Here is a 12,367-nt window from a genome sequence, read left to right on the forward strand (position 1 = left end):
TTACCAGGGTCTATTACCATTCCAGTCATTATTCTCATAATTGTCAGTATGTACTCTAATCAAACCCTCCCCTGATCCTGTGTGAGTGTCTGTGTGACACTGGCGCCAGGCCGCAAATTAACATCTCTGCATCTCGCGAGCAGAGACTGGTGCGTGTCATAGCCGTTACACAGAGACAGCTCTTTATGTTGGAGTGTAATAGCACACATGACTTGCCTCGCTGGCATATTAAACTCCCTGCTCATATCATTCACGGCCTCTTAATGACTATAAATCTCGAATAAATAATACGGTATCTAATAAATCTAAACTCTGGGAATGTGGCATGCATGAAGATCTTATTTTTGGGTTGTCAGAAAGCTCAGTTCTAGTTGTCAAATGAAGTGAATTATTACTTTTACACTATAAATTATTTTGTCTCAGTGCTATAAATGCTGTTCTGTGAGATTTTTGTTCAACAAAGAGAGGAGTTGAAGCATACACTTCATTCAGCACTGCAAATTAATGATTTGTCATGTGAAACTTGTGCTGCATTGTCAGTCTAATTGATTATATGCTCCTTTATTCTCACACAAAACACCACGATTTTGCATCAATGCATTACAATTGATTTACACTCCAACTTGTTCATTTTATTCAAGACATTGACTTTAATTATGACAGAGTATTATTATATAGTTTGCGTTTGGAGGAAGATGCGAAAGAAAAGAAATTCCAAACTTAATTGTGAGTTATTTAATAATGCCTGGGTCAATGTCCTGCCTAAACTGCACTTTAACTTTTTAAGTGTTCTCCTTCCCAGTTACATGATCAGATATAGCCATGTGCCTTTCCACTCTATTAGTCATCTGTCTGACAGTAATGTCACCCTTTACCCATCAACCCTATATACTTTATTCACCCTTGTTCACTCAAGCTGATGACCCCACTGACTGACGGTGTGTACTCAATGTCATAGTGTTTATCTGAGATTCAGGTTCCCTTTGGGTTTGTTTTGACAGTTTTTACTGAATTTTATTATTGTGCATTTGAGTTCATTCTGGTTCTCCATTGATTGTTTCTGAGAAGGCAGGATGACAAGGTTTGAAGGGAGATTAGGTGCTGTCTCCATGGATACAGCTAGACTCATTTTATGTGCAGAAAGCAGACAGATGAGTCATCAGAGCTAACACATGCACACAAATGCGCTGCTCTACTCCTTTCCATCCCCCTGCGCCCCTGAAACGAAAAGCATGCATAATTCAGGCTTTCTTGCTGAAATAGCTTTTTCTTTCTGCTCCCTACTTCGTCTTGCCCCTTGAATTACTCTACATTTCCTCTTTTCCTCCTCCTCCCCTCTACCTCCCTTTAGAGGCTATGCTGTTTTATCCTTGCGTTCACCCAAAAATGAAAATAAGTCATCCTTTTCTCACCCTCAAGTTGCTGTGTGTTCTGCTAAACACAAAAGAAGATATTTTGAAGAATGTTGGTAACCAAACAGTTGATGGGACCCCATTTACTTCCATAGTAATTTTTTCCCATACTTGAGCACCAAATCAGCATATTAGAATGATTTCTGAAGGATCATGTGACACTGAAGACTAGAGTAATGATGCTGAAAATTCAGCTTTGCCATTTCTGAAATAGATTACATTTTGAAATATATTAAAATAGACAGTTATTTTTAATTGTAATAATATTTTACAATATTACTGTTTTTACTGTATGTTTGATCAAATAAATGCAGCCTTGGTGAGCATAAGAAACTTCAAAACATTAAAAAAATCTTACCGTGCCTAAACTTTTGAAGGGTTGTGCACATGTAGCACAGCTTTGTTATGTAGCTATATTATGTGTACCAGAAACGTTTTCTGCTGTTGCAGTTATCCTGTGTCCTTGACGCTTATGTGCTGCGGACACAGGATGTGTGAAACAGGCTTTAGTCTTGGACATGTTTCTGCCATGATCAAACATGTCAATCAATTCTATCAGACACTCTGTCTAAATTTAGAACTTTTGTGTCTGTACAAATTTCCTTCTTTTCTAACATCACACAGATGTTAATGAGGAAATGTGGTGATTACTAATTTACAATTTTTGTGATCCAAACACAATTACAGGCTCAGTAAACACTAGGAAACACTACCCTGCATATGATTGTCTGATAGATTTAATGATTCATCTGATACATTTATTCATTGTAATCTTAAGCTGTCTCTTTACTTGTGGTTAATATTAAATGTAGAAGAGTGCTCTGGTTGACTAATGCATTTTAAAATCACACACAGAATTCTTAATTGCATATCAGGCAATACCCACAGATATTATACACAGCTGATGTTCTAGTAATTGCACAGGTGGGATGTCATACCTGTTATAATGTGATAGAAAAATGAAAGTTTTCCCCTCCCACAGACTGTTATCTGCGGACAGCAGTGTTCAGGATGCACAGTCACTTCTCTCCTTCATTCAGTCCAGTAAGGTAAGAACAAAACGGCCACTAAAGGTCATATCCACCTTTTTGACTAGTCATGCCCCATATTAAACAATAGTTAGTATAAAAATTCTGTCATTATTAAGCTGAATTTTCAGCAGCCATTACACCAGTCTTCAGTGTCACATGATCCTTCAGAAATCATTCTAATTTGTATTAAATGCATTGACTAACAATGAGCAATAAATTTGTTACAGTATTTATTCATCTTTGTGAACAATAGTTAATAAAAACACAACTGTTCATTGTTAGTTCATGTTAGCTCAGGTCAGAATATTAACAGATATAACCTTTTTTATAATGATTTTAATAACGTATTTCTTAATGTTAAAATAAACTTTAACTATGATTAATAAAGTATTTTTCAATGTTAGTTCATGTTAACTAATGTAGTTATCTAATGTTAACAAATTAAACCTTATTGTAAAGTGATACCAAAAGTATTGAAATCTTACATACTCTAAAGTTATGAACTGTAGTGTATATATATTTCGTTTTAGACATGAAGAATTACCATTTATCTTGTTTAGGTCAGATCAAATAACCACCAAGAGGTCTAAGATCAACAATACGTGCAGCAATACATGTCCTACAGTGATTCTGCAGGACGTGTGTGTTGAGCTGAACACTGTGTACTTTACATTAACAGATGTGCTTTCTGCTTTCAGATTGCTGCTATGGAGCCACGTTTCACTGCCATGGACCTGTTTGATTGTGTGTCTCAACAGGAATACCGGTTAGTTAAGAGTTATGAGAGATAGTGAGACTCATTAGCTTATCTTCAAGTCATACTCACAGCTTGTATTGCTTTACCAAGCTACGTTCATGATGCGGTTTGTTCTGTTGTAATGGTTTTAACACCGCCCACCTTCAGGCATTTCAGCCGGAGCTCAGCATGCTGTTCTCAGGTCAGCGCTCGCTTCGGCAGGCCTCAGCAGCTATCTACTGTCTCGTAGGGCCATTGAGTTTCTGCCTTAAGGGTGTTATTGCATCATAAGCCTACCCAAACCTCAGAAGACAGTTCTGAGAATCCTCGACATCATCCCTGCCATGGTTAAATGGCAAAGTGAATCCTTTGTTCATTGTTTATATGCTGCATTAGAATTGTATTTGGTGATCTGTTCAAAAGTTTGGGGCCAGTAAGTTTATTTAAAAAAAGTTCAATTAATACTTTTATTCAGCAAGGAAGCATTAAATTGATCAAAAATAACAGCAATGACTTTTCCATAGTTTCAAAAATCTTCAGCATATTCAACTGTTTTCAACTGATAATAATAAGAAATGTTTCTTGAGCACCAAATCAGCATATCATAATGATTTCTGAAGGATCATGTGACACTGAAGACTCGAGTAATGATGCTGAAAATTCAAATTTGTCATCACAGGAATAAATTACGTTAAAAATATCTTAAAACAGAAAACAGTTATTCTAAATTGTAATTTGTTTTACTGTATTTTTGATCAAATAAATGCAGCCTTGATGAGCATAAGAGACTTGAAAATATTTACCGACCCTGAACTTTTGAAATGTAGGGTATTTTGAATGGAAGTATCTGGATATAAATGTATACAGTATTCCATAGTAGATTTTGATTCAAAATCTCAATTTAATTTTGAATTGATTGTATTATAATTAATTCTGCCATATGTCCACAGTTAAAATTGTAATTTCATATAAAGAAATGATCTTTCAGCTAATCAAATCATACAGGGAGCTATAGTCCAGAAACATAAAATATCAGCATTTATAAGCTGTTGCTTATGAATAAGCTTTTACATTTTAATCTCACCACCAATGTCACACCTCAAGTGCATTTTAGTCAAGCTTCTGTACTAACTAAACTCACATAATCTCTTTCATTGCATGTTAATGTCAGGCAAACCGGAAAAGTCCTGTGCGATCTTGTGTATGTATGTGTATTGAGTTTAGATCCTTATGTTGGATAGATTCTAGATCGCTCATATTGCGTTGCAATCTGTGCAATAACTCTCACTAATGTGGCACCTGTGTAATAACAGGTTATGCTATCAACTGTCCTCTTGTGCACTCTAAATCACACTTTTCCACTGAGGAAGGCAATAATGATACATAGAATGCATTTAATGATACATCACCGCTTCCCCCTGAGTCGTTTGCCAGAATACACATTCCTGGTAAAGATATTTCGCAATTTATTCCCAGGGGTGTACAAAGGTGTTTGTGGAACTTGTCCTAACTGGAAACTAGAACGTATGCATATTTTATCTTGTCTCAAAGATTTTCACACTGCCCATGTGCTGATTTTGATTAAGCCCCAGGCTAATGAGGAGTGCTGAATATAATGCTACAAATTAATGAGTATTATTCAATATATAAAGACTCTGATGTGGTTGTGCTTTTAAAAATGTAGATTTACAGTTGGATGTTGTGTTACTGAAGGAGAGACTCTAAAAGGGGTGGAGCTTAAGACCTTAGGCTATTTGATGATATAGTTTCTTGATAACCATAAAATTCTTGACTATACAGCCAAATTCTTTTGAATAAATTGTTCCCAGGATAGTGTGGGAGAGGGATCAAATAACACTTGATATTGCAATATAATATAATTTAATAAAATAATAATTTTATTTTTATAACACAGTAGGCCTACATTATTTGCTAGAACCTATTGGGGTGTGTACTAATCAACTCACTAACTACTAGTCCTACTATGGTGAAAGAACGGCTTATGAATAAGTTATTTAACTGGATGCTCCAGAGCAAAGTCTTACTTACTTATTATTTTTCACTGTAATTCATTTGATTAATATTCACATAGTATAACTTTTTTTTTTTTATTGGGCCATATTTGCATGTAAAAAAAAATGTATGCATGAATTTCATCATGTGTCATGTTCACTGTCATTTCAGGTTTCTTAATGTGTCTCTCATTTGTAATGATTAATTGAGCAGGATTGCCATTTGCAAAGTTTTCGTGTGGTTGTCAAGGCTTTGTTAGGATGTGTCTTCAGGGCTGGAGAAAACATTCATTGATTAACCTTATCAGTCAAGTGTAGCTACACGCTCGCACACACATTTGTGGAGCGGTTGACAGCTGATCTTTAGCTCACTTACCTCAGTGAGGTCAATGAGCCGTGACACCCAAGACTTCAGTGACCTCATTTCACGCACTTATCCACGTGTGTCAAATGCATGCTTTAATCAGTACTGTCAGGTACTATATGCTAATGCACAGAGACAATAATCTGATCATGTACCCAAACTGAATAACACCCATCAGTTGCTTCAATGTGACCTGTTACATAACACACTGGTCTCAGTAAGTTGCTGTATCAGGCTTTGCTTCGGCTACCTTGAACATTTTAGAAAGATTTCAGTTGGGCTGTCATTCCATGAGATATTGATTTGTAGGCTAAAGATTCCCTAAAATCATCCCTTAAAGGGATTGTTCACCCAAAAATTATTTCATTTATGGTCACACTTTAGATTAGGGTCCAACTCTCACTATTAACTAACTATTAAATGCCACTTTTGCCTTTATAAACTCCTAATTACTTCTTAAAAATAGTTAGTAAGGTATTGTTAAATTAAGGTAATTTGTAGCATTAATGGATGTAGAATATGGGCATGCAGAATAAGGCATTAATATGTGCTTTATAAGTACTAATAAACAGCCAATATCCTAGTAATATGCTTATAAGCAACTAGTTGATCGTGAGAATTGGACCCTAAACTAAAGTGTTACCTGATTAATTACTCACCCTCATGTTGTTCCAAACCTGTAAGACTGTCGTTCATCTTCAGAACACAAATGAAGATCTTTTTGATGCAATCTGAGAGCTTTCTGTCCCTCTATTGGCAGCTACGCAACTGTCACTTTGACACTTCAAAAAGTTCATAAAGAGATCGTAAAACTAATCCATATGAATTGGAAGGTTTAATCCAAAAAATTTTTTTAAAGAGACATGGATGAACAGATTCAATTTAGGTTTTTATTCACATATAAACATTTATCAACTCGCACATCAGTTGTGGTAAACTAAAGCTCATGCGAGCTTGAAAGTTGAGAACCAATGAGTGTCATTCTCGTGTGTTATGCAGCACGTTTGAGCTTCCACAATCTGTTCATCATATAAAATGATCGTGTCTCTTCAGAAAATTTGGACTAAACCGCTCATTTCATATGGATCAGTTTTACGATATCTTTATGAACTTTTTGAAGCATCAAATAAGTGGTAGTTGCGTAGCTGTCAATGGAGGGACAGAAATTGCTTAGATTTCCTCAAAAAGATCTTCATTTGTGTTTCGAAGACGAACGAAAGTCTTACGGGTTTGGAACGACATGAGGGTGAGTAAAGAATGACAGAATTTAAATTTGTGGGTGAACTTACCCTTTAATAATCTGAAATGGAAAGCAACCGTATGTTTTGTGAAACAAGAAAGACTGTTATTCATTAAATTTGTTCATGAACATCTTGTCTCTAGGTGCTGAATCTCTCAGCAGGGATTGATATCTAAGCAACCAGGCGGTGCACTGACGCTGTCAACTCACAACGGCTGTGACGCTGCTGCAGCTTTTGTCAGATGTTCAGTGTTGCATGCTTGTTTTCGAGCGAGCACCATCACTGTGGTGTTATGTTCTGTTTTGCTGATTTAAGGATTGGCTTCATAAAGCATTCACTCTGCTGTCTGGTGGAGGGGAGCTGCCCACATGTTGTACGGTTGCCATGGCAGCACTGTTGTGAAGCGTATAATTGCAAGGCTGGAGCAATGGAGTCTTTTATGTGTTCACTACAAACGGCAACTGAGCCAACACTTTGTAGTGCATGATATATATTTTTTATAATATATTTTTGGGGGAGAAGATTTATAAAAATCGTTTGAGAAAGCAAGGTTATATCCTAAACAATTAGCATATTAGAATGATTTCTGAAGGATCATGTGACACTGAAGACTGGAGTAATGGCTGCTGAAAATTCAGCTTTGCATCACAGGAATAAATTATATTTTAAAATATATTAAAATAGAAAAACCATTATAAAATCACAATGTATGAATAAGCTTAATATATAAGTATATATTTATTAGGTACACCTTGCTAGTACCAGATTGGGCCCCATTTTGCCTTCAGAACTGCCTTAGCTAATTCTTCATGGCATAGATTCAACAAGGTGCTGAAAACATTCCTCAGAGATTTTGGTCCATATTGAAATGATAGCATCAAGCAGTTGCTGCAGATTTGTCGGCTGCACATCCATAATCTAAATCCCATCCCACATCCCAAATGTGCTCTATTGGATTGAGATCTCGTGACTGTGAAGGCCATGTGAGTTTAGTGAACTCATTGTTCGAGAAACCAGTTTGAGATGATTTGAGCGTTGTGACATGGCGTGTTATCCTGCTGGAAGTAGCCATCAGAAGATGTGTACACTGTGTTCATAAAGGGATGGAGACGGTCAGCAACAATACTCATTTAACTCGTGGCATTTAAACGTTGCTCAATTGGTAATAAGGGGCCCAAATTTTGCCAAGAAAATATCCCTCACACCATCACACCACCTGAACCATTGTTAGAATGCAGGACAGATCCATGCTTTCATGTTGCTTACACCAAATTCTGACCCTACGATCTGAATGTCACAGCAGAAATCGAGACTCATCAGACCAGGAAATGTTATTCCGGTCTTTTATTGTCCAATTTTGGTAAGCCAATGGGAATTGTAGCCTCAGTTTCGTGTTGTTCTGACAGGAGTGGCACTGGTGTGTTCTTCTGCTGCTGTAGTCCATCTGCTTCAATGTTCAACGTGTTGTACGTTCAGAGATGCTCTTCTGCATAACTCGTTGTAACGAGTGGTTATTTGAGTTACTGTTGCCTTTCTATCAGCTCGAACCAGTCTTGCCATTCTCCTCTGACCTCTGGCATCAACAAGGCATTTTTGCCCAAAGAACTGCCGCTCACTTGATATTTCCTCTTTTTCAGACCATTCTCTGTAAACCCTATAAATGGCTGTGCTTGAAAAGATCAGCAGTTTCTGAAATACTCAGACCAGCCCTTCTGCACCAACAACAATGCCACGTTCAAAGTCACTTAAATCATCTTTCTCCCCCATTCTGATGCTCAGTTTGAACTTTAGCAGATCGTCTTGACCATGTCTACATGCCATTGAGTTGCTGCCATGTGATTGGCTGATAAGATATTTGCGTTAACAAAGCAGTTGAACAGGTATACCTAATAAAGTGGCCGGTGAGTGTATCCACCTTTTTCCTACGCCCCATGACGCTTTGCGCGAATTATGTGAATAACTTCTGTTAAACTGTAAACAATCAGCGAATAGCTCAATCTATGAACGCAATAATAAGCATTTTCAAAAACTGTGAATGAAGTGACATTATTCTACTCATTCTTTAACCATTGAACATTTAAAAGGCTATTTAAAAGTCTAAAAGCATTAACAAATTATTAACACAGACCATGAATAACCCCCTATTATTTCTTCAGCAATATTGTGGACTTGTTAAATATCACTGTAATATGTCTCTATTATGCCTTACACATGGCCTTAATCAAAAAAGTTAATAAACTGGAACATTGAGTGATAATATTTCAAAGTGATTTTCGTCATTTTGACAGACAATAATATTACATTTACCTGCTTTAGAAACATTCCAGTAAACACTGCTAATAGGGATTAGAAGTGAAAATGAGAGACATTTATTTTAAAGCATCTGTGTGAAAAAAACAAGCCCGGAAAGAGACACAAGGATTTGGGGAGAAAAACGAGAGATTCTTTGTGCATTCCAGTAAATTATTTATGTGATATATATTGTAAATAAATCAGGAGAGCAGACCACAAATGAGCAGAGTTTATGTCCTTTTTCATACTGTTACAGCCAAAAAGAAAAGAGTCAGGAGGAAAAGAATGCAGCGACTGAAAAGAGCTCATCATAGATATTCTTGTTATGCCACGTTACATTGAAATACCAAGCGTTGTGTTATTCTCTTGAAGTCTGAACATGAAGGATATTTTACAGCTCATTCAGTCAAACTGATGGATAAGGATTATTTGTAGCGCAACCTTATGATTTGAAATCTTTTTGAGTGGAGCTTCCCCAAACCGGAAGTGCCTCCCATAATCTAAAACCCAGTAGGCTTGTAAGGAAAAAGGTGGATATATAACCTAGATTTTATATATATAATATATAACCTTGGCCCTAACTGCATTGTCAGAACTGTAATTTATGAAAAAATGAGCAAAGACAACATTCCAAGTTCCAAGACCAGGGGGCGATTACATAAACCGCTTAGACTAGTCTTACAAGTTAGTCATCGACTATTCATTTATTTTTTGTCAGTTACATATTAAAAACGTACATTTACCTAATTTGATACCGAAAAGTAAGACTAACTATCCCTTGATCAACTGCTAGTGGGTCATACTGGATCTTAAGACACTGTCTTAACATAATGGCTATGCAACTTTTATACAACAGTTTATGCAACTGGCCCCTCCTCTTCATTTCCACCATACCCTTCTTTACCTAAACCAGCTCGGTAAGGGTGTGCACTGGGAATGAACAAGTGCATGCAATCCTTCGTTTTTTTCTTTCTTTCCTTTTTTTTGGTATTTTGTTATGTAACATCCATTGGGGAACACAAGATGCAAACAAACTAAGGCAACAAGCAGCAACAGGTAGCAAGAAAGAGAGGGAGGAGATAGAGAATGAGAGAGATGAGAAGTCAGTCATGAACCACAATACCAGGGAAAGAGAGCGGGCGGGGCATGACTGACTCAGAGATTTCTGCAATTGTTTAAATCCTTTTCCTTTCCCATGAACCACGCTAGTATTAAACATTGAGAATAACTTTGTTTTAGTCATAGACAAGCATTTCGTGTAGATATTTGAAGTTCGTGGCACGCTGAGATTGCCTTGTGTTAAAGAGGTCATGAATTGCCTTTTTTATTCTATAATGTTGTATAATGCAGAGTAATTTTTTCAGCCTCCTTCTCTTGACCTCTTTCACTTCCTGCATACGAGACATCCACTTCCTGTTTGGAACGTTAGGCAATGTAGTGGAAGTTATCCTGTGTGAAGTGAAACAGCAGGGACAGTCAGGGACACTTCACAACTGTTTATGCTGACCAAATCTTTATCGCTTGCTCTGCTTACCATTCTATCAAAAAGAGAACAATGAAGAAAACTTTCCAATGTTATCCTTAGAGGAATAGTAAACAGTTTTTTTTAATAAAAAAAAATAAAAAAAAATAAACTGTCATCACTTACTCACCTTCATGTCATTCCAAATGCTATTATTTAAGTGAACACAAAAGTTATGTATATATATATATATATTAAATACTCCCAGTCATGTTGCTCCAAACCTGCATTTTTTCCAAAACAAAATATATATCATACAAAAATGTACAAAGAAGAATGAGAAGACTTATGCGTGTCTGTTTGTCCTCAGGGAGAAGCTGTGTGTGGGTGGTGCGCAGCTGTCTGAGCTGTATGCAAATCTAGATCACTGTGGTGCTGCTCTGAGCTCTTGGCCCTGATTTAACACCCCACTTTCCATGTTTGGACCCAGCCAACTGTCTACTTGCTATTGGTTCGGACTCCTTTGGACCGACCTGGCTTTTGGTAGCGGAGTCATAATCGTCTGGAACCAAAGCTGTACCAGCCTACTGATTCTCTGTCCTTGTAACATCCTGTAGCAGTCAGTGCATCAGTCACGTGACCCTGACATGTTATGCAAAAGTAACTTGGCATCAAGGGTTAACAGTCTATATAGACAAGAATTCATCAGTTTACACCATGTTCTAGTTCATGTTTTATTTATAAGCTTTAATATATTTTAATTGTATTAAACTATTTGGATTATTTATTGATTATTTTACCTTACTTTATAGATAATGTGTTCCCTTCTGGGAAAAATAAACTCTTTTAGTGATGATTCATTTTTTTGTATAGGTCTGTTGGGGTTTTTGGTGTTTTATACCGCATAGAAGGTAGAATTGCCATATGTTCAAATTCTGATGTGCCACTTTAAAAGTCTTTCTAACGTCCACAAGCTGTTGTGGTAACAGGTTATTATGTGTTCCGAGAGAAACGGAGGTATTACTTCATAACACTGTCGGACATGACATTCATTGCTCCGAGGCTCTCAGTAATTAGTGAGTGCAACATCGAACCATGTCATGAAAGCCAAATTTCTTGGGCATCAGTCTAGACACCCTTCTGGAAACTATTCTGAAATCCACTCATTTGTTCCATGATTCTAAGAAGGTACATTTTGTTACAAAATCTGTGAATTTTCGATACTTAGACTGTTTAGGTCTGATAAGATGCTATATTTTTTTATTCTCATTATAAATCTTTAGTTCTGCACATGCAATACCAGCACCAACATGAACCTCAGTAGTCTAATTTATGACAGATTTTTTTTATTATAAATATACTCTGGTTTTATTTGGTGTAAGTTTTGATATTGTACTATTTGTATTATATTGTGAATAGTTCAAAAAGAATATTTTCCTTTACATATATTTGCATTTTGATTAAAGAATTTGATCATCAGTGATGTGTCATCCTTTTTTGTCACATATAGATATGGGTTTCTGGTTTGTAAGGCAGAACGGTGACATCACAGTTTGAGGATTATGGGAACAGTGATAATAATATCCTTCTTGAGATTACACCAACGTTCAATGACGTAAGCAAGATAATGGCTGTGTGTTCATAGGTAACTGAGTTCAAAAGACAATTACAATATGGGCAAGAAAAAAGATTGGTAAAACTTTACTTAAAGCCTTTATGCATAATGCATTATAAAGATATTCATAATGTAGGTTATAATAATCTTTGCAGATACATCTGAAATTGGTTTGTTTGTCATGTGTTTTAATGCATTATAC

General features: G+C 36.4%; 1 protein-coding gene across 1 annotated transcript in view; it reads left to right on the plus strand.

Moving 5' to 3' along the window:
- The window catches only part of swt1 (SWT1 RNA endoribonuclease homolog), a 24,381-nt gene extending 12,829 nt beyond the window's left edge, over window positions 1-11,552 (plus strand). Inside the window, exons 16-18 of the mRNA XM_056269541.1 lie at window positions 2,395-2,461; window positions 3,142-3,209; window positions 10,921-11,552. Coding sequence (XP_056125516.1) covers window positions 2,395-2,461; window positions 3,142-3,209; window positions 10,921-11,008 — 223 coding nt within the window. The 3' untranslated portion in view covers window positions 11,009-11,552. The remainder of the gene's footprint in view (window positions 1-2,394; window positions 2,462-3,141; window positions 3,210-10,920) is intronic.
- The last annotated feature ends 815 nt before the right edge of the window (window positions 11,553-12,367 follow it).

The sequence above is a fragment of the Rhinichthys klamathensis genome, unplaced genomic scaffold, assembly GCF_029890125.1.
Source record: "Rhinichthys klamathensis goyatoka isolate OS25496 unplaced genomic scaffold, OSU_Roscu_1.1 h1tg000281l_1, whole genome shotgun sequence".
Lineage (NCBI taxonomy): Eukaryota > Metazoa > Chordata > Actinopteri > Cypriniformes > Leuciscidae > Rhinichthys > Rhinichthys klamathensis.